Genomic DNA, 19,989 nt, shown 5'->3' on the forward strand with positions numbered 1-19,989 from the left:
AACATATAAGTAAAAAGAAAATCAATTCAATAAGAAAGAATTTGGGAAGAAGGTTACGTACAAGAGAGATAGTGAGAAAAAAATGACCACAATTGAACATAAAAATATAAAAATATGATACTTTAATATTAAAGAAAATTGATGTTGTGGTGGTGGTTATTATTATTATTATTATTATTATTTATTCGGGTCTATCGGACTATAATTAATCAGCATGTGTTACCATAAGTCCATATCCTAACACGTGAACACCTCGTGAGAATAGCTAAATAGATCGATAAAACCATGCCCATCCAGAGACAATAAAACTATGGTGGTGTTAAATTCATATCGGATGTTTGGATAATTAAGTATTAACATAGATTAATAATAAAACTAATTGTATAAATAAGAGAAAAAAATTTTAAGCCTAATTAATCTATAATTAGCACATATTTATTTTAGCATCACATAGGCTAATAATGGATTAATTAGGCTCAATAGATTCGTCTTGCGAATTAGTCCAGGGTTATGGAATGTGTTTTGTCATTAGTCTACGTTTAATACTTATAATACTTATAATACTGTTCAAATATCCGATGTGATAGGGACTAAAATTTAGTCCCCGGATCCAAACACCACCTATAATAGGCTTAGCATAGCACAGGCCTAATGGGTCATGGCTAATAGACAACTCATTTTTAATTGTGCTAGAGGAAAAAAAAGGTAAACTACAGTTTAGGCTACGCATTCTTATATATTTTTTATATTGTACCATTCTTCTATTAATTTTCACATAATAATAACCATTTTACCTTTCATTTGTACTTAGACGGTCCTTTTTCTAATCCATCTCCAAGTCCGGTGGCACTACTACTGCTCCACCTCCAAATCCAATGACTGCTACTGTTTCCACGCTAGTTCTCTCCCTTTTTCTTTCTTCCCCTCGAGATATAGTTGGGGATTTGCTGGATCCAATAAGGAGGAGCCCGGATTAACTTCTCTGCTCTCCAACTGTCCCTGCTAGTCCAGCGTCACCATCCTCAACGGCAACCATAGCAACAACGTGCATGATGAAGGGGAAGAGATTATACACGTTGGTGGCTAGAGGATGTGGTTACACATGCAGAGACGGATGGGATATACAACGGTGGCTCATGGAGAGGGAGCTATGATGGCAGTGCGAGGAGGAGAGGAGCAACAACTAGTGGGTGCTGGAGGAGTTCGTTGTCATCACATATCCGCAACCGAGTACTACTGACATGTGGGTCATTAGTCATCACAAAGAATGAGTAATATAGCTGGCTTTATATGAAAACTTTTTGAGACATAGTGGTTCAAAGTGATACTGGATCGATTTATCTCTACTATTATAAAAATTGAAGATATTTTTGTCGGTATTTTGGTACGTCATCCGAGTATGAGTCGGCTTTTAAGTTTGTTCATTTTTGAAAATACATATGCGTATTTGAGTCGGTTTTGCTAACTTGAGACGATCGGACTCCTAATTATAACTCTTGATTTTTTTAAAAAATATATATCATCCAACCGAGTTCACAATAGATTTCACCTTAACTAAAATGTATAAGCATAATAAATTAAAATAGCCTTTACCGTTGCAACGCACGAGTAGTTTTTCTATTGTATATAAAAAAAAGAAAGAGATGAAATCTTACACCCTGTCTAGCACAACTCTTGATACAACATTTTGTTAGAGCTGAGGTATTTTTCTAATTCCACCCATGTACGGATTTGGATCTAATTATGTTAATAATAATTGGATAAATTATTTTGTTCCTGTTTTCTGAAATTCAAAATTTAAAATTAATACGTTGTATCACACAAAATTTAAATCAGTCGTGGCTATGCCACCTTGTCCAAAAATCATTGCGAGTCGATAGCGTCTCCCCCGTCCCCTCCGCGTCAAAGGAAAATCTCCCGTCTTCGTCTCCGCTCCCTGCGCCCGCGCCGATCTCCGTCTCGCGAGCACAGCAGCCGCGCCGTCGTCCTCGTGTGAGCGTCCGCATCCTCTTTCTCATTCATCTCATCTCATCTCGCTCTCCAGTTTTCGTGCGTGCGTGCGTTAACCCTAGCTTATCTTCTAGATCTGGAACAAGCTTTTCTCTTGATTTCATAGCCTTAAACTTATAATACTACAAGTAACAGTTTGTGTTTCTTTCCCCCCCAAAAGTTTGGGGGGTTCAAGTCAACTGAACTGAACCCCAGTATCCCAAGTTGGATCCGCCCCGTCACTGCTTTGCATTGTCCCGCAAATGTCGCTCTGTTGGGCGGATGAGTCGCACGCTGTCGAGTGTCCACCTTTTGATTTGGTGTCGTAAATCTATTGGTGGTGAATTCGCTGCGATGTTGTTAAATCTCTTGGCTTTTGACCAAGTGGATGGGGCGGATGTTGATAGTTAGTGTTTTTTTTTACTTGGTTTCATCTTGACTATCTGTTATCCGATTTGGACACTGAAAGAAAAAAAAGAAGTAAAATGGGTTTATGTAGCTGTTTATGAAATGGACAACATATATATTTTTAGTGGTTCGATTTGATAAGGGTATGATGTCATTTATACCCTTGTAGTGCATCACTTTTACGTTTTGATCTAGCAATTACCTTTTTTTTCCCTGATATATTGGATGCTTTCCTATGGTGGAGGTAAAATTACATTTGACAAATAATCCTGCTCAGGCTGATTCGTTGTGTTCCTGTTGATGCAGTAACTGTCTGAAATGGACTTCTTTACCGAGTATGGTGAGGGGAACAGGTATAAGATAGAAGAGGTCATAGGAAAAGGGAGTTACGGTGTAGTATGCTCCGCGCTGGATACTCATACTGGTGAGAAAGTTGCTATCAAGAAGATTAATGACATTTTTGAACATGTGTCTGATGCTACTCGGATACTTCGTGAAATCAAGTTGCTCCGGCTACTGCGACACCCAGATATCGTGGAAATAAAACATATTTTGCTTCCTCCGTCGAGGAGAGAATTCAAGGACATTTATCTTGTTTTTGAACTCATGGAGTCTGATTTGCACCAAGTTATAAAGGCCAACGACGACTTGACTCCAGAATACTACCAGATTTTCCTCTATCAGTTGCTTCGAGGATTGAAGTACATACATACAGGTAATTGGTATGTTCTCACATGAAAATTTGTTCCTTTTCATTGTCAAAAACATGGTTCAGGGGGTGGTCTTCTTGCAAGTGAAGGCATAAGACATCTGTGATCATTTTTTTTTGTTGGTAAAAACTTTTCTACTTAATTCAGTAATGTTCTAATATTTCAAGATGGAATGTTTATCACCTGTGTTAACGAGATAAGGAAGTGGGGAGGCTGACTGACTGAGGGTAAAGGGTGGTAGTAGTTGTGTAGAGCTGGAGGCAGGCCCTGGAAGGTAGAATAAAAAGGGAAGGATGTGGGAAGTAATAAATAGGTCCCCTCCCTCCGTAGGCTTATGGCAACAAGACCAATCCGCTCGATCCACTAATAAAATAAGTTGGAGACTACTAATCTGCCAAATCTGCTGTAGCTTTCCCAACGCCTGGGGGCTCGGCCGCGAGAGAAGAGGCAAACCACGCGATCAGCACCACGACAGAGTAGTAAAGATTTCATCGAAAACTTACAGCAGCTTGCCAAACAAAGGCTAATAGAAAAAAGAGTACAGGTATGACAGGCATAAAATCCACGATTGGGTTGAAAATGGCATAAGCTTCGGGCAATTTGGCGAAGAAAAAATTAGTCGGATAAATAACAGAATTAAAACATCGTTGTGAGAATTCTTAATTCATGAGTTGTAGGGGGGACGTATTTATGATGAAGTAAGGCCCATCTGGCCAATTGTTGCCTGTTGCTGTAGAGGAACCCAAAGCAGCGCCAAACCTCACTAATTGACGCACACATTATTACAAAATCTAGGGAAATACACCAAATTAGTTACATCAAACTGAAAAAACAAATCCTTGAATTGCATCAGCATTAATACCATTATCTAATTCATCATGCTTAAGTGCTTGAAATAGTTTGCTTAGAGCCAGTTTCTACAATAACCTGACTCGTACCAAAGCAGATAGCCAGATTGAGAGCTTCAATACATGTAATTGCTTCTGCTTGTAGCACATCTTGTAAATTCATTGAACTCCCAGCTTCCATTGTTTGTTTCAGCATAAAAAGAGCCATCAAGGTTTATTCGCAGCATCATGCTCAATGGAGGTACCCATTTACCTGGAGGCTTCTCTATTGAAGAATTTATAGTAGGATAGACATGTTCTTTGAACTCATAGATCTACCAAGTTACTTGATGAACCACTTCATCACTGGTTGGAAAGCTATCACCAGAGTTAACCTTATTGCGAGTTGATCACCAGTACCAAAGTAAAATTATCACTTTTAATCTAAGGTCTTCCTGTAACAAGAATAGTTACTAACATGTACTCTCTCCATTGAGTCATAGAGCACATGCATACGTCAAGATTCAAACATTGTGATGTTTGATGACATGAATGATATTCAGTTTTGTAATTTAAATGTACATTGGTTCATATTCCTCATAGTTTAATTTTTTAGTTCACACCAGGTCAAACTGCATGATATAAAAATCTAGAGGATGTAGCATGCAGAGTCTGTGAGCTACTAATACAAAGTTATTAATGTAGCTGCTTCAACAAATCAATCATAGGTGCCATCAAGCTGTGGAGTGTGCACTTAAGCAATAAGCAATTTAAAATTACCAATGGTAGTTGCCACATTACTGTCAAGAACAATGAGACAGATTCTATTGTTTCATATTAGTTGAACAAGACGATTCAAACAAACATGTATCATTTTTTTTCTTTTGCACATGGAAAGCTGAAAGTAGAAATGTGGCAGGAGTTGGTTTAACTTTCTCTACTTATGTGAAATAAATTATTCAATTTATTTTTGTTACAGTAGCCTGATATGACTGCTCCATCTCATTATTCAATATATTTTGTTATACTAGAATTTTACTGATATGACAGCTGTCTTTCATTATTTGTTTACTGCAGCAAATGTGTTTCACCGAGATCTTAAACCAAAAAATATTTTGGCAAATGCTAATTGTAAGCTCAAAATATGTGATTTTGGCCTTGCAAGAGTTGCTTTCAGTGATACACCAACTGCCATCTTTTGGACGGTATATCACTTTTCCCCCAACTATTTTTTTATGTCCTCAAAGTTTTTTATAAGCATCTATTTCTTGTATTTTTAGGATTATGTTGCAACAAGGTGGTATCGTGCACCTGAACTTTGTGGATCTTTTTTCTCTAAGGTTAGTCACCTTCTTAATATGTTGTAATTTTTTTATTTAAATCATGGTATTTCCAAGAATACCCTTGTTTCCATTTCATTATTGTTGTTATATTTTTCTCTTTTACTGAAGTTAAATTCACACTAAAACACATGGATGATGGATGAAACTATAAAAATAAAATCCCAACTGGGCCATGGCATTCAATTAAGTTGAGAAAAATCCTCCCAAACGTGGTGCACGACTGGTGCACTCAAACCTCCCACAGGGAGCACACTTCTTCCAGTTCCTGTGAGGGGGATTATTTTTGTGTGAAGCCTGGTTCGAACCTGGGTCAGCGGCTCTTCTACTGAAGGCTCTGCCACTCCGCTACAAGCACGTTCATTTCCTTCTTTATATATTTCTATTAAATGATGTATTTCTTTCTCTTAATCTAAGTGCAGTAGTATTTCTAATAAAGACCAAACACATAGATGTGCCAATCTGCTATTCTGCTATTGGTTTTGTTCTAATTATTGTGTTGCCACTAGCTGCTTGCAAAAGTCACCAAAACGCCACTGCCATTAAATCGAATTGACATGATTAGGTCAATTTCTATTGACCATTTATGCACATGTGCCCTTCGAAAATCATAAGAGAAAAAGGAGAATCTAAGTGTGGCCTACTGCTCTGCCAATGGATTGCAGCTTCCATGTCCATTTTGTTGGCTATGGTGTGGCAAGGGCAGAAGCTGAGGTCAAGCAGCCTGTCAGTGATTTTTTTTAATGAAATTGTTCATCTGATTTGGGTTTTCTATTCTTGACAAACGATAGTATGTATTGGTACCATATTGTGAATTGAGCATTTGAATGAAATCCTGCAAATCAATCCAGTAAATAGGGGTGCTGATGCATTGATGGGCACCACTATCACGTTGCATGGGAAATATATAAGAGAGATGGAGAGCATGAGAGAGATAAGAGAGGAGATGATGATTCAGGATACCTCAGTCCTGTCAGTGGCTATGTCAGTAGGTTTATATTAAAATTTAGGATCTAGATAAGACACATGACAAGTTTAGGAGTCCGTACGGGGAGCTAGCTGACCCATCACAACAAGTTGAAGGACAGCTAGTACATTTTACTTCTTTTAATACAATATCACCTTTTTCATTACTGACGATGTCCTGTACTCCTGTTTGTTGCTCTTGCAATGAAATGCTGTCTAGTTCCAGTTGCTGGCTATTTTTTTCTTTGTACATATAATACCTGGAGTATCGGTGAACCTTATACTGTTCAAATTCTTGCAGTACACACCAGCAATAGATATATGGAGCATCGGTTGCATATTTGCAGAACTTTTAACAGGAAAACCTCTTTTCCCCGGGAAAAATGTGGTGCATCAACTTGATATAATTACAGATCTTTTGGGGACACCTTCTACAGAAGCAATATCTAGGGTAAGTATGTGTCGCCATACATAAGTGTTTTATGCCGACTAATTTTCTAATGGTTGGAGTTACATGTACTCTTTATGCACTAGATTCGAAATGAGAAGGCCAGGCGATATTTGAGCAGTATGAGACGCAAAAAGCCTATACCATTTACTCAGAAGTTCCCAAATGCAGATCCACTTGCATTACGTTTGTTGGAGAGAATGCTATCTTTTGAGCCCAAAGATAGGCCAAATGCTGAAGAGGTACAACATCATCCCTTTTTATTTTATTTTTAATCATGGTAATCTAAAACAACAAAAGATAATGTATTGTACATATTTTCAGGCTCTTGCCGATCCTTATTTCAGAAACATAGCAAATGTATATAGAGAACCTTCAGCACAGCCTGTGACAAAGCTGGAATTTGAGTTTGAAAGGAGGAGGATTACAAAGCAAGATATAAGGGGACTCATCTATAGAGAGATTCTGGAGTATCATCCAAATATGTTGAGGGAATACCTTGAAGGGACTGAGTCAGCTGGTTTCATGTACCCTAGGTGCGATGATTTTTAACTACAACATGCTTCACCAAAGTGAAGTGCCTCATGCAATTTCAGAGTATAATTTAATGGTTGATTGTTTGCAGACAGACCAGGTCATATTGGACATGCTACTAGCCTTTTGTTTTCTTATCGTTAATGTCTGCATGTGCATAAACAAGGCATGCTCTTTACACATTTTGTTCTGTCAAGGTGTCGTGTCATTTCTTTACACTATTAACTAAACTCGGTTAGGTGTTTTTGCATGGTGTGTATTGTATATGTAAGGTTGATTTCTTATTTATAGCAAAATCAGTTTTGATGGTTATTTTTGTTGTCAAAACTCTGTCTATCTTTCACTGTGCTTCCCTCAGTTGGAATTTTGAGTAACAAAATAGAAAGAAAAAACCCTTATAAACTAATTGGTACACCTGAATAACCTGATTCTGGTGGGCTTACACTGAACTATTGCATTGTCTTTGCAGTGCGGTAGATCATTTTAAAAAGCAGTTTGCATATCTTGAAGAACATTATGCTAAGGGATCAACAGCAGCTCCACCTGAGAGGCAACATAACTCTTTACCAAGGTAATGTTTCTATAGTTTCGTTTATATGTCTAAATTATCTTGTAAAAAAAATACGGCTTAAATTAGCAGGTAGCACTTGATCATTTGTTGACTTTCTACGATTCCGTAACAGACCTTCTGTGTTATATTCGGATGACCGTCCACAAAACACAGCCAACATCGCCGAGGATCTTTCAAAATGTGTACTTGGAGATAATACACAAAAAATGCATCAAGGTTCTGCTTCTGTTTGTGCGAATAGAGTTCCTCAAGGTAACACATGAAGCTGCTATGAAGTTGATGTAACATCATATATAGTAGCTGATTTATTATTACTGCACCTCAATAGCTCCATCCAAATTTCAATAAAAAAAATAGCTCCATCCAAATTTTCACCGTATTTTGTGACAAGCAGATGACATCTGATCCAACAGATGTATGTTGTGTACTAAATTCTTTTGGTGACAAATGTTTAGAAAGAGCCCAAAGTGATAAATACTTAATGGTTCTGCTCTGTTGTCATACAGAGGCTGAGCAATCTGTCATATTGTGGTTGCTCCACCAGTCCACTAGGCCATGCAAGTACAGAAGCAAACGATTACCGTGCCAAGGGCCACCATTCAGTCGTGCACAGCTGTGTCAGTCTCACAATTTGAGAATCAGCAAACGCAATAGTACATATGGATCCTTCCTTTGGATCAGCTCTGAGTCACATAGTAATATTAAACTTTGTGGTGCAAAGTTCTTTTAAATTTGACTGACCAATCTGGCCATTAAACTCTCGGTCCTTTTTTATATCTGTTAATTAACGGCTTCAGTTTGTCCTTGTTTTGCACAAAGGCACAACTGGTGTCCATAAGTTAATCTAAGTTAATGATGTTGGCAAATATTGATTCACGAGTAGTAAATCAGCTACAAGAAAACTAATATCCTGAACCATTCCTCTTAAAATGGAATCTTTCTAATACTGTTGTTTTTCTTTTTGACTTAAAACAGCAGGAGAGCCTCCTCCTGCACTATATTAATATATAGATAATATTTACACAATATTAATACTGTTCATTCATTTTATAAATATTTTAGCAGGAAGATTGTGAGTAACTCTATGCAAATCACTTTGTATGGCAGGTGGTGCTGCAAGACCTGGTAAAGTTGTTGGTTCTGCGCTTCGATATGGTAACTGCTCAACATCTACTGCTGAGCAATATGAGCATCGACGAACCGATAGAAACCCAGCATTGGCTACTAACACTGTTTCTCCCCGAGGCTCTTACCCCTGAAGAAATCCATCCTGCAAGACTGAAACAGGTGATTCTGAAAGGATCGATGTGAACCAAGCTGGGCAACCAAAGCCATACATACCAAACAAACTACCTGCTACTGTTGATGGCCGGAGCGCCCACTGGTAGGCAACAAGGTATGTGTGCGCAAATGAAACAGCAAATCCTTTGCCTTACCAAGGTTCCGAGGCATCGGCGCGGATTACCATGTCTAAGTTGTTACATGCTGACACATTCAAAGATACTATTCTGTACAGAGTTGTATTAATTACAGATCTTGGTATGCTCTAGAAGACTGAAGACTAAAGTACTATAGAAATATATTTCATATCCTGCGTGATAGACTGCTAGTTTCCGTTCTTTTTGGATCAGTTGCAAAAATACCCACAGCAGAAGCTTACACGGTATCTACTACAGTTCATGGTATACGCATAGTAGTAGGGATTACAACTTCTGACTTGACTCTGTAGTTCATCACTTTGTTCTTAAAGCTGGTGACTTCACATCGTCTGATTGTTGATTAAACGTGGAAGTTTTGAAGCCCTGGAGTATCTTGGAATGCTTCTAGTAAGCTGTCATTCAAATGTAATATTTAACTATATCATTTTGTAGACTTGTCAACACTATTAGCTGGGAAGAATATGTTAATTTGAGATGCTTTTCTCTCCCCCTCCTTTTGATGTGATATGGAGTTGTCTCATGCTCAGCTTTTCTTGAAAGCATATGAAGATCAAATGTGCAAGTTCATCTTTACCTGCATACCCTTTTCCTGATGCCTGCCATCCTTATGATCTAATGGTTTGCTTACCAGTGCCAACACATGCAAAATTCATCCTTATTTTCAATCTGTCTACAGTGAAATAATTGAAGGAATGGATAAATGGAACTCTTGGAGGCGACGTAGTACGGGTTCTATTTGTCTCCACATAATGTGACATTACCAATAGAGGATGGGAGGAGTATCCTTTCCAGTTTCTACGTGTGCTATTTTCATTGACTGCTTATTCACGCTCGATTCTGGGGAAGCTCCCGATGAACATCTGTGGAAAGGCGGTCACATGCTCGCAACCGTTCGCCTTGAGAACAGAGAGCACGAACCCTGCCACCACCCGAGAGCACCCTTCTCCGTAGGCATCGGCAATGGCGCCACCGGCAGTGGAGCTTCACTCAGTGAACTCACGAGCAGGAGCCCCTTTGGCCGGTAGCTCGCCGGGCAAAGCACCCAGCCAGTCCAACGCAAGGCGCAGGACATGGATAGCCTGCACGGGCGGCCGATGCAGCTTCATCGCATAAACGAGTAGCCTCGGTACCGGACCGCCTTCAGCTGAGCAATAAGCGCCTCCATTTGCGCTTCGGAACTCGTGGAGTAAGCTGTGAGGCCATTGACTCTTCTCGAGCTCACCCCGCTCCGCCCGAAGCCTCTTCACTTGGGCCTTGGACTTCATCAAGGCTTTGGCCGTTACGGCATGATCAAGCATCGCGTGCTTCCTGCCAGCCTCTATGTCCTAGAGGCGGTTCTTGTAATCGTCTAGGCGGCCCGAGCAAGTTGCTTACCGTTACTTTGGGCCGAAATCTGAGCGAACGAAACACGGCTTCTGGAGCGCGCACTCCGAAGCTGAGGTTTTGGCCGTTGGCTGCTTGCCCTTGCAATGCACCAAGGGCGAAAGGGGCGGAATAGCCGGCGCATCACCAAACATAGTAGTGATGTCAGTGTCTAGGGAAGTCGCCGTGGACAAAGGATGAGACTCCGACGAGGGTGAAGCCACGCGTTCGGCAGGCTAGGCACGTCTCGGGAAACAGGGGAGGCAGGCGAAGAAGATTCGCTGTCGCTAAACCCCCGTGCTAGCTTGATACGTCGGGTCAGCTCCACTATGGCACCCCAAGACTTTGGGTGGCTGGGTAGGCTCGGCCGTCTTTGGTTTCAGCCCACCGACGACGCGTTGCGCGATCGCCACCAAGGCTTCGGCTCCAGCCAGCTACGTCTCGAGGGGAAGCGTATGTCCCAACACCGTCTTTCAGCAAGGGCATAGTCTCAGGGCTTGGCGTGTACCTAGGGATTCACTTGTGGCGAAGCAAGCAGTGGCATTAGTGTCCATGGCGTCCTCACCTAGGTAGTCGTCACCCTGATCGTCTGCTTCTGCTTCTGACTCCACCTCAACGTCCTCGGCGTCATCGGCATCGGAAGGATCTTCAGAAGGGGCAAGTGTGGCGGCCTTCGCTGGACGAGCCACCTTCGCTCTACCCGACGCCGAGGCCATGGCCACCGCTAGCTTCCTTTTTCGGGTAGACCAAGGCTCCACGTCATCGCCAAGCACGACCTCCTTGGTGGGATTCTCGCGCAAAGGGAGCTTCCCGACGAAGAGGCCGTTCGTCCGTCCCTCGGTTTGTCGAACAACCATGATCCCGTACTCCTTGGGGATCATATCCCCAATCAACTTCTTTGCCTCCCCCTCAACTTCGCCTAGCAAAAGCAAATGAAAAGGAGAAGAAGGAAGGGATGCCAACTAACCCAAAATCACCGAAGAAAACACCATTTACACAAAGAAAGGCCGAAGGCCTTGTCAGCGGGATCGAGAGAAACGCCCCAGTCGCATGCCAAGGGATTCACCCTCAGCATGCAAAACTCCACCAAATCCCGGTAGCTGAATCGACAAGCTATCTTTTGAAGAAGGGTCCAACGCGACAATGTGGGGCTTCATCTCCGTGTCAACAGCCCGGCGTCGAGTCCGAAAGGTGGTGAAGTTGTCATAGCCAGTGGGGTACGGGACCTTGTGGTGAACCATTTCTCCATCCATTGGCGGCCCCACTTCGGCATGAAGGTCGAAATCGGCCATAGGTCAGCGCACTCTAGCCGAAAGTTAGTTGACACTGCCGTAGATAGTCTTCTTTGGCCCCGCAGGCGTCGCCACCATCTTCGTGAATGTTGGAGGCATGTCACGAGGGCCTTCGACCGAAGATGCCGAAACCATCACACTTGCGAAACGCTGCTTGATGATCAAGGAGTTCGCTTGGGGCGAAGCAGTGGGGGCGTAGTCATGAGGATTCGCCACCTTGTCCACGGAACTTGTCGCCAAGCTTCTGTCAGGGGCGAAGCCGTCGGGCTAAGCTGGAGGGGTTCGCCCATGAGCCAGACGCCTTTGCCAACAGGCCCAAAAAGACCATTCACTGTACATGGGTTGACCCAAAGGCCCACTCAGAAGGCCCAAGAGGCGTATAGACTTCGGCCTAAGGAATACGGGGGCAACTTTCGCCAGGTTGATCTGCAAGGTCTTTTGCTTGCAGCTGGGGTGGAATGTCGAAGTTTACGTTGACGACATTGTCGTTAAAAGCAGGAAAGCTTCCGACCATGCGTCCGATTTACAAGAAATCATTGCGTTTGGCCGGAATCGAGCTGAGTTCGGAGAAGTGTGTTTTTGGTGTTCGGACTAGTAAGTTGTTGGGATTTCTTGTGTCCGAAAGAGGCATAGATGCCAACCCAGAAAAGATTGATGCTATACTGCAAATGCAGCCACCAAAGAGCATACGAGAAGTACTAAAGTTCACGGGGCGAATTGAGGCTCTCAGCTGATTCTTATCAAGAGCAACCAAATGATGTTTGCCATTTTTCAGAATTCTCTGAGGGCTGGTGTCACGTCCTGATAAATTCATCTTGAGTTAAAAATCATTCTTTAAAAGGAATGATAGAATTAATTAAAATTAAAAAGAAATAGGAAAACATTAAAATATGTACGATAAAAAATCAAAAGTGGCCCAGAGTATTTTTCTTAAATTCTCCTTGGTATAAAAGGAGCCCTAAAATTTTACTTGAATTTTCAGAGCACCGGAAATATTTATTAAGCAACAAAAATAATTATCAGAGCTTATTAAAAATAAAAACCTAAAAACAATCCTCCTTTTCCTTTGGGCCAAGTCTGGCCCAAAGTTCCCCTCCTCTCCCTCGGCCCGTGGCTGAAGTCCTCCCTCATTCCCTTCTCTCTCGGGCCTCCCCATGCCCCGGCCCACTTCCCTCCCTCTCTTTTCCCTCTCCTCTCTCTCCCAGGCCGCCCCTCCCTCCGCTCCTCCTCCCGGTCTGCCCCGGTCCAGGTCGCCCCGCCCCTCCCACCTGGGCCGCCTCCCGGGTTCGCGGTCGTCACCGAAGGTTCGGAAGGCTTTTCTCTCTGAGCAAGGCAAGTCGCATCATCCTTGAGCAGATTGAATCCCAGTTTACAAAATTACTTTATTTTTAATTATTGCATTACTACTTTATTTAAATTCTCGCGCTATCACTGTTTTATTTAGCTTTCCTATTATTCCTTGTTATAGCCTTATCATTGCTATTGTTATAATCACCTTGCTCACCCTAGGAAAATATAACCCCAACTATTCATGGTTCCACTAGTATGAATTTAGGTAGATGCTTCGCTAATTAATTAGGCAACAGTAGGTGGTTTTATAACTTTAGACTGTGGGAATTCTCATATCAGTTTGACATTATGAAATGGTTGGCTTATGTTGGAATTGGACATACACTTCCCCTCTATTCAAAACCCCCAATATGGTTTTAGGCTGGCCTCGAGGTGCATGGTTTTGATAGTAGCACCTCGGCCATCATAAGGACCGGTCTTCGGGCCTCAGTTGCAAAGCACTACCGTACTTCTACATGTCTAATGGGTAAGGCTTAGTTTGTAGCTAAGTCTGGTAACGAACAAAAGGACATGGGTAGAGATGGATGAAGTCGGGACCGATGGATATCTCTGAGGCAAATAAAGGCTACATGGGCGGTTTGTTCTAGTAGTCGAGATGTCGTGGCATAGGACAGGCATCCGGGTGGTTTACTCCCAAGGGATGGTCCTGATGCCGTGGGGCTCAACCATAACCTACCTGTCCCGGGATCTTCCGGCCATAGGCGGGCGTTGTGTCGGTACTTTTGTTCAAAGCTAGGATGGGTGAAGAACTATGCCACGATCTTGGCTTTTTCGGGTACCTTTCTGGTTCGACGATTCATGGCTGACATGATGTCAAGTTTGTGTCTTGTGGGTAAAGATGTATACCTCTGATCAGAGTATAATCTATTTGAATAGCAACGTCCTCGGTTATGGGCAAGCCTAGCAATGTACCCAAGTTAGTTGTTTCTCTCTTCAAACTTGGTTAATCAACTAAAACCTGGAATGGTTGGCCTGGGTTGGCTTGGGACGAGCTGAGACCTGGTTTAGGTTGCCAGTTCGGTCTAAATCATCGTAGGCCTTGGGTTAAGGCAGGTTCCTGTGGGTTCACGGCCTTGATTAATAATATTGTGTAGCCTCAGGATCGAATTTATCAAATAGCTTTGAGCAACTAAAGTGGTTTAGAAAGCTGTTTTACCGCAAAACCTAACCCTATATTATTACTCCTTGTACCACATTGCATTAATCATGCATCTCCCGGTGTGACTTGCTGAGTATAGTGGTTGTACTCATTCTTGCTCAATATTTCCCCCTCCTTTAGTAAGAGAAGTTTTGGAGAAGAAATCCTAGGTGGAGTCTTGGCTTATACCCCAGTTGAGCGCCTGTGAAGATGGAGCCGTAGGCTTGCTAGTCCGCTGCTGTTTATTTTTGTTTGTCAAGCCTGAAGTGCCTTTGTAATAATATAAATATTATCGATATAATAAATATGTGTCTTTCCTGGGACGGAGATCAATGCACTAGCCTTCGGAAAAGGCATATTTCCTGAGCGCGACAGACATGGTATCAGAGTCATCTCGACTGTAGGTTAAGCCAAGTGGGTAAAACCTAAGGACATATTTTATAAACAAAACTATTTGCGAAAGTTCCTTTTTCCTCCTTTCCGTTGTGCTATTTGCAAAAATGTTTACTCTCTTCTTCCTTCTTCGGATTTCAATTAGTACTAGATGGTTAGCTCTGCGAAGAAGGAGAAGTCATCAGTTGTCTGCCGAAGCTCCAGAAGACTTCAGGATCTTCTAGCGAAGTGAAGGAAGTAGTGAAGCCAGTCGTGGAGCTGGAGTGAAGCTCTTGGAGAACCAGTCGTCGAACCTAAGCCGTCCTCTAGGGTAGGGCCATTAGTCGCATGTTCCCTTGCTTGTGTGTGTAGCACGCAGTTTGCATCGGGGGTTTGTGATGTAACCATGCTAGGTTGTTTGCTTAATCAACTTGTAGAATAAGTATAACAGACATCATATCAGTAAAAGAGTTAGATCTGTTAAGGTCATATCCTTAGATTATGATCTGTCTCTCTCCTTCGTTTTCGCTCTATTGCTCTCCAAACCTTGCAATAGATGGTTGATAATGAGAAAGGCAAGAAGGTCAGAAGGCAGGACATGGGCGCCTCAAGCTCCAGAGTGAATGAATCACTAGACACCAGTTGTGTGGCAGTGGTCCAACACCTGATTAACTAGAACAAATTGCTTATAGAGCTACTATAGCGGTGCCAGACACAAATTCTGAACCCGAGTCAGATGCAACCTCAAGTGCAGTTTGAGGATATCCAAACACTCACATCACAAATAAGTGTAGTGCCACCATCTCAGAAGGCCCATGATGCCATGCCACCTGTGGACTCAAAAGAAACAAGTATCATCTGCTTTATCTATGATGAACAAGGGCACTATGCTAGGAATTGTCCTTAGCAGAACTATGATTTCCAGCAAACCCGAAAGAGAAAAGCACCCATGCGGATCGAAGATGAAGTCTGTCAGATGACCATTACCGGCACGGAATGGCCTCTCACTGGTAGGACCATTCCAAGAAGTCAGGTTGGACATTTCTTTCGAGGTGCGCAACAGTTGGCCAAACATCTTTTAGCTCATGGCGGCAGAGAGTCTGATAATGTCTGATTCAGACCAGGTCTCCTCGGATGATGAAGATGAGAAGTCTCCCCAGGTTTCAACAAGGATGAAGGGAACTCAAGGCATGCTCTTGCTGTGGTGATCAATTGGACACATTGCTAGCACGTGTATTGCTCCCTGCCCTTACGGTGAAGAAGAGCATCCACCATGCGAATGTCCTACAAGCAAGATCACTTGTTTCTTGTGCAAAGGAACTGATCATGCACCAAAAGATTGTCAATTCAGTTTTCCGCTGATGAAGAAGATGGCCAACCAACCTGCCAGTTCCAATGGAGAGAAGCATGAAGGCAATGCAATTCCCTGCTAAGACTACAGTTTTTGCCTAATTCCATTGCGAAGACAGAAGAATCAAGATGGGAAGAGCAAATCCCGAGTTTGGAAAAATATCCGTTGCTTCAATTGCCATGAACTGGGTCATTTGGCCAACAAGTGCCCCAAACTGAGAAATCTAGTTGACATCTAGTCGACCCGTGCAATGCCCTGCAACTAGAAGCTTGTCCCTCAGTGAATAGTCATCCATGCATCCCAAAGCAGTTCTATAGCCCGAGTTGCAACAGCTCCAACTCCAATGAGTGCACTACCACAACGTGTCAATGCTTTGTTTCAGTCCAATCCACCTGCTAATAAGACCGAGGTCAGTTATAGCGTTGTAGCTTTGGATGTTCCAGTCCAGTAGCCAAGAAACCAAGTACGAGATAAAGAACCTCAGTGCATGCAAATTGCGAGACGAATCTTTTAAGCCTAATTACACCACGATTTGGCAATATGATGCTACAGTAAACATTTGTGAATGACAGAATAATTAGGCTTAATAAATTCATCTCGCAGTTTACAGGCGGAATATATAATTTGTTTTGTTATTGGGTAAATAGCCAGTTCAGTCCTTCAACTTTTGCTTAGAGGTCAAATTAGTCCTTGATGTTTTATAACGACCAAACAAGTCCCTAAAGATTATCATGCGGCTTAATATAGTTCTTGGACCCACTTAAAATGCCACGTGGACATGCCACATCATTCATACATGTAAAGTTAATATTTAAATGTCCATTTTAATCTTACATTTTTTATAAAAAACAAAGGGAAAAACAAGAAGAAAATGCCAATGGACATAAAACAAAGGAAAATGCCAAATTTTTTTAGTTACCAATGCTACATCTTTTTGCCAATGGCTGTTTTTTCTCAATAGTTTTTCTTTATTTCCTATGAAAACGTAAGGGTAGAATGGACATTTAAATATTGAATTTGCATGCATAGATGATGTAGCATGTACACATGGCATTTTTAGAGGGTCCAAGGACTATATTAAATCACATAATGGACTTTAGGGACTTGTTTGGAGAATACAAAATGTCTAGGACTAAATTGATACTTAAGCGAAAGTTCAAGGATCATATTAGTTATTCACCCTTTGTTATTAGTCTACATTTAATACTTCAAATGTGTATTCGTATACTTCAAAAACTTTACACCCAAAGAACTAAACACACCCTTATTCTAAATGTAAAAATCTCTATCATTAATATATCTGTTATTTTTTTTCAAACGTTAGCTGGTCTCCCTAAAGGAAGTACACCGTAGTTAATTACTCTAATTAATTGTTACTTTGAATTTCACAGTGAAATTAACATATGCTAAATTGATAGTCAAGATGGTCACAACTCCATAGTTATTTCTAACTTATAGCAGATTAGATTTAGAAAAAAAAAGTTCATGTCAGTTTTAAATGAATAAAGTTCTAAGGTGACAATCCAAGATGGACACAGTTCCATATTTATTGACTATAAATCTAATAAAGAGTACACGTTACCTCATGACATATTTATTATGGGAGTAGCTATATTTATGGCGCCATATTTTTCACCAAAAAATAGTAAGTCCTAAAATTACATATGTAAATCCGAAAATTACATATGTAAGTTTTAAAATTATATATGTAATTATAGTGTAAATAGTATGTAACTATAATGTAACTAACGTGTCATCATCCATACAGGAAAAATCCGATGCTAATCAAAAAGAAAGGCAAAGGATTAATAACGATAAAAAGGAAAGCTGCATCCCTAAAGCGTTTATCCACCGTACATCAAACCATCAACGGCCTGAGATCCGACTGTTTTCAGCAAAAAAAAAAAAAAATGTGCGACACATACATAGCTCATCCGTATTTAACAAAAAAATCTAAATACAATCTCTGCATGGCAGCTTGCGAGCCTCGTTGATGTGCATGTTGTCAGGCATAGCTTGCACTCGTGCCTCGACATGAACCGAGCGAGATTAGTGTGTCCGACGGAGGAAAGCTAATCGAGACGCGACGTGAGAGACTGGCAGTGCGATAACGGTAGCACACGTAAGTGAACCGTTCGATTGAGTTATGGTTTTCGACGAGAAATCAATCAGATCGATGAGAAATAGCAGCTGATCGAGCTGGTTAGGTTTTGAGGCAATGCTTGTTCCAGAGTCTACGTCATTGTTCATCACCAATTGGGATAAGTCATACTCGCTCCTGTATCCCGTTTTCATTGGCGGAGTATAGATCATTGCTTGCCCCCACTGTACAGATCGTATTCAACCTGATCAAACATGACTGCAATAGGAGCGTTTGATGGGCTTTGAAAAGGGCCCACAAAGTAAAAAAAAATGTTAGCCCACAACGTTAAATTATATAGGATCTACGGTTCTGATTCTAAGATCAATCTAATCAACAGCCAGTTATCTCCTGTTAACGTGAGAGCTCCTAGAAAGTATCCAATTAGTATAGAATATAGATAGATATAGATATAGATATATAGACGCTAACCCGTGTGTTGCACGGGCTATAGTTATTAATAATATAGATATTAAAAATATAAATAAGTTATGATTATGTTGGTCATCAGATTTTGCTGAATGTTACACATTTTCAAGTTGGAGTCTTGACAAGTACATGATTTATACTTTCAACTGTAAAAAGAATATGATTTAATAATTTCGTAAATAATATATGAAATTGTACTCTGTCCAGACCCACGGTTATAGATTGTTCGTGATTTAATCATTTGTAAATTTAGAAATAATACATTTTTGAAGTATCAATTATAACTTTTATGATTTAATAATTCTAAAAATAGTAAATAATACATTTTAGTTGTACATGGTTTGGAGTTCACATAAGTTACAACTTGCTAATTATGAATTTAAAAAATGCAATTAAATTAACAAATTTCTAAATTGAGAGCAAACCCTGTCTTTATGATGTCTGATTTCAGAATTATTATTTTTTTAAAAAATAAAACTAAAGAGTCCATGTTAGTTTCCGGGCCATATTTTAATTTACACGAATTCATATAGATCGAATATCATAGCAATGCAAACCACCTAATCAATGGTGTTAAGATCTTTCTTCCTAATGTGCGAGCGTCCCTGAAGTGCGCAACTAATATTGGTTTTAACACAAAATTCTTGATTGATCAAGTCATGGTAATACGATCGACCTAATGAACTACAGATCTTTTAGTTAACGTTTATAGTAAATGTGAGAGCTCTCTGGGAATACCCATAAATACCAATATTATTTGCGAGGGGAATATTTATTCCGACCTTTATTAATAACTATCATGTCTGTTGGGATTTAGGCCATCCCAAAGTCTGATTATCCTGACCTTGACTTTGGATGCTTCCTTAGCATTGTCAACCGCATAACTATATGTAGTGCATACGGACATACGTACAGTAAATTGGAGAATTAAATATTATATTTGCTAGTTTGTATTTATATTTAGAGAAAAGTCATAGATAAGGGTCTATGATTTGTCGACTGATCTGATTACCGATTATTAGCACAGCTCATCAACAGCTATTTTATTATTTCAGTCAAAATCAGTCATCACTAATTTCTTAAATAGGTTGCAACATGTACGTTCATCGAACACCGAACAACTCATTAAATAGGGAAACTATCGCCCAGTAATTCATCACTCAGGGTGTGTTTAGTTGGGGAAAAGAAAATTTTTGGATGTCACATCGAACGTTTGACCGGATGTTGGAAGGGATTTTCGGACACGAATGAAAAAACTAATTTTAGAACTTGCCTGAAAACCGCGAGACGAATCTTTTGAGACTAATTAAGCCGTCATTAGCA

General features: G+C 40.8%; 1 protein-coding gene across 1 annotated transcript; it reads left to right on the forward strand.

Moving 5' to 3' along the window:
• The first annotated feature begins 1,868 nt into the window (after nt 1-1,868).
• Nucleotides 1,869-9,705, forward strand: LOC127754639 (mitogen-activated protein kinase 15). Its single transcript, XM_052280211.1, has 10 exons — nt 1,869-1,992; nt 2,704-3,112; nt 5,012-5,139; nt 5,215-5,274; nt 6,542-6,691; nt 6,775-6,930; nt 7,013-7,224; nt 7,692-7,793; nt 7,906-8,045; nt 8,901-9,705. Exons 2-10 carry the CDS (start codon nt 2,716-2,718, stop codon nt 9,050-9,052), a joined length of 1,497 nt encoding a protein of 498 aa, XP_052136171.1. The 5' UTR covers nt 1,869-1,992; nt 2,704-2,715; the 3' UTR covers nt 9,053-9,705.
• The last annotated feature ends 10,284 nt before the right edge of the window (nt 9,706-19,989 follow it).

The sequence above is a fragment of the Oryza glaberrima genome, chromosome 11 (genome assembly GCF_000147395.1).
Source record: "Oryza glaberrima chromosome 11, OglaRS2, whole genome shotgun sequence".
In the NCBI taxonomy this organism is placed as follows: Eukaryota; Viridiplantae; Streptophyta; class Magnoliopsida; order Poales; family Poaceae; genus Oryza; species Oryza glaberrima.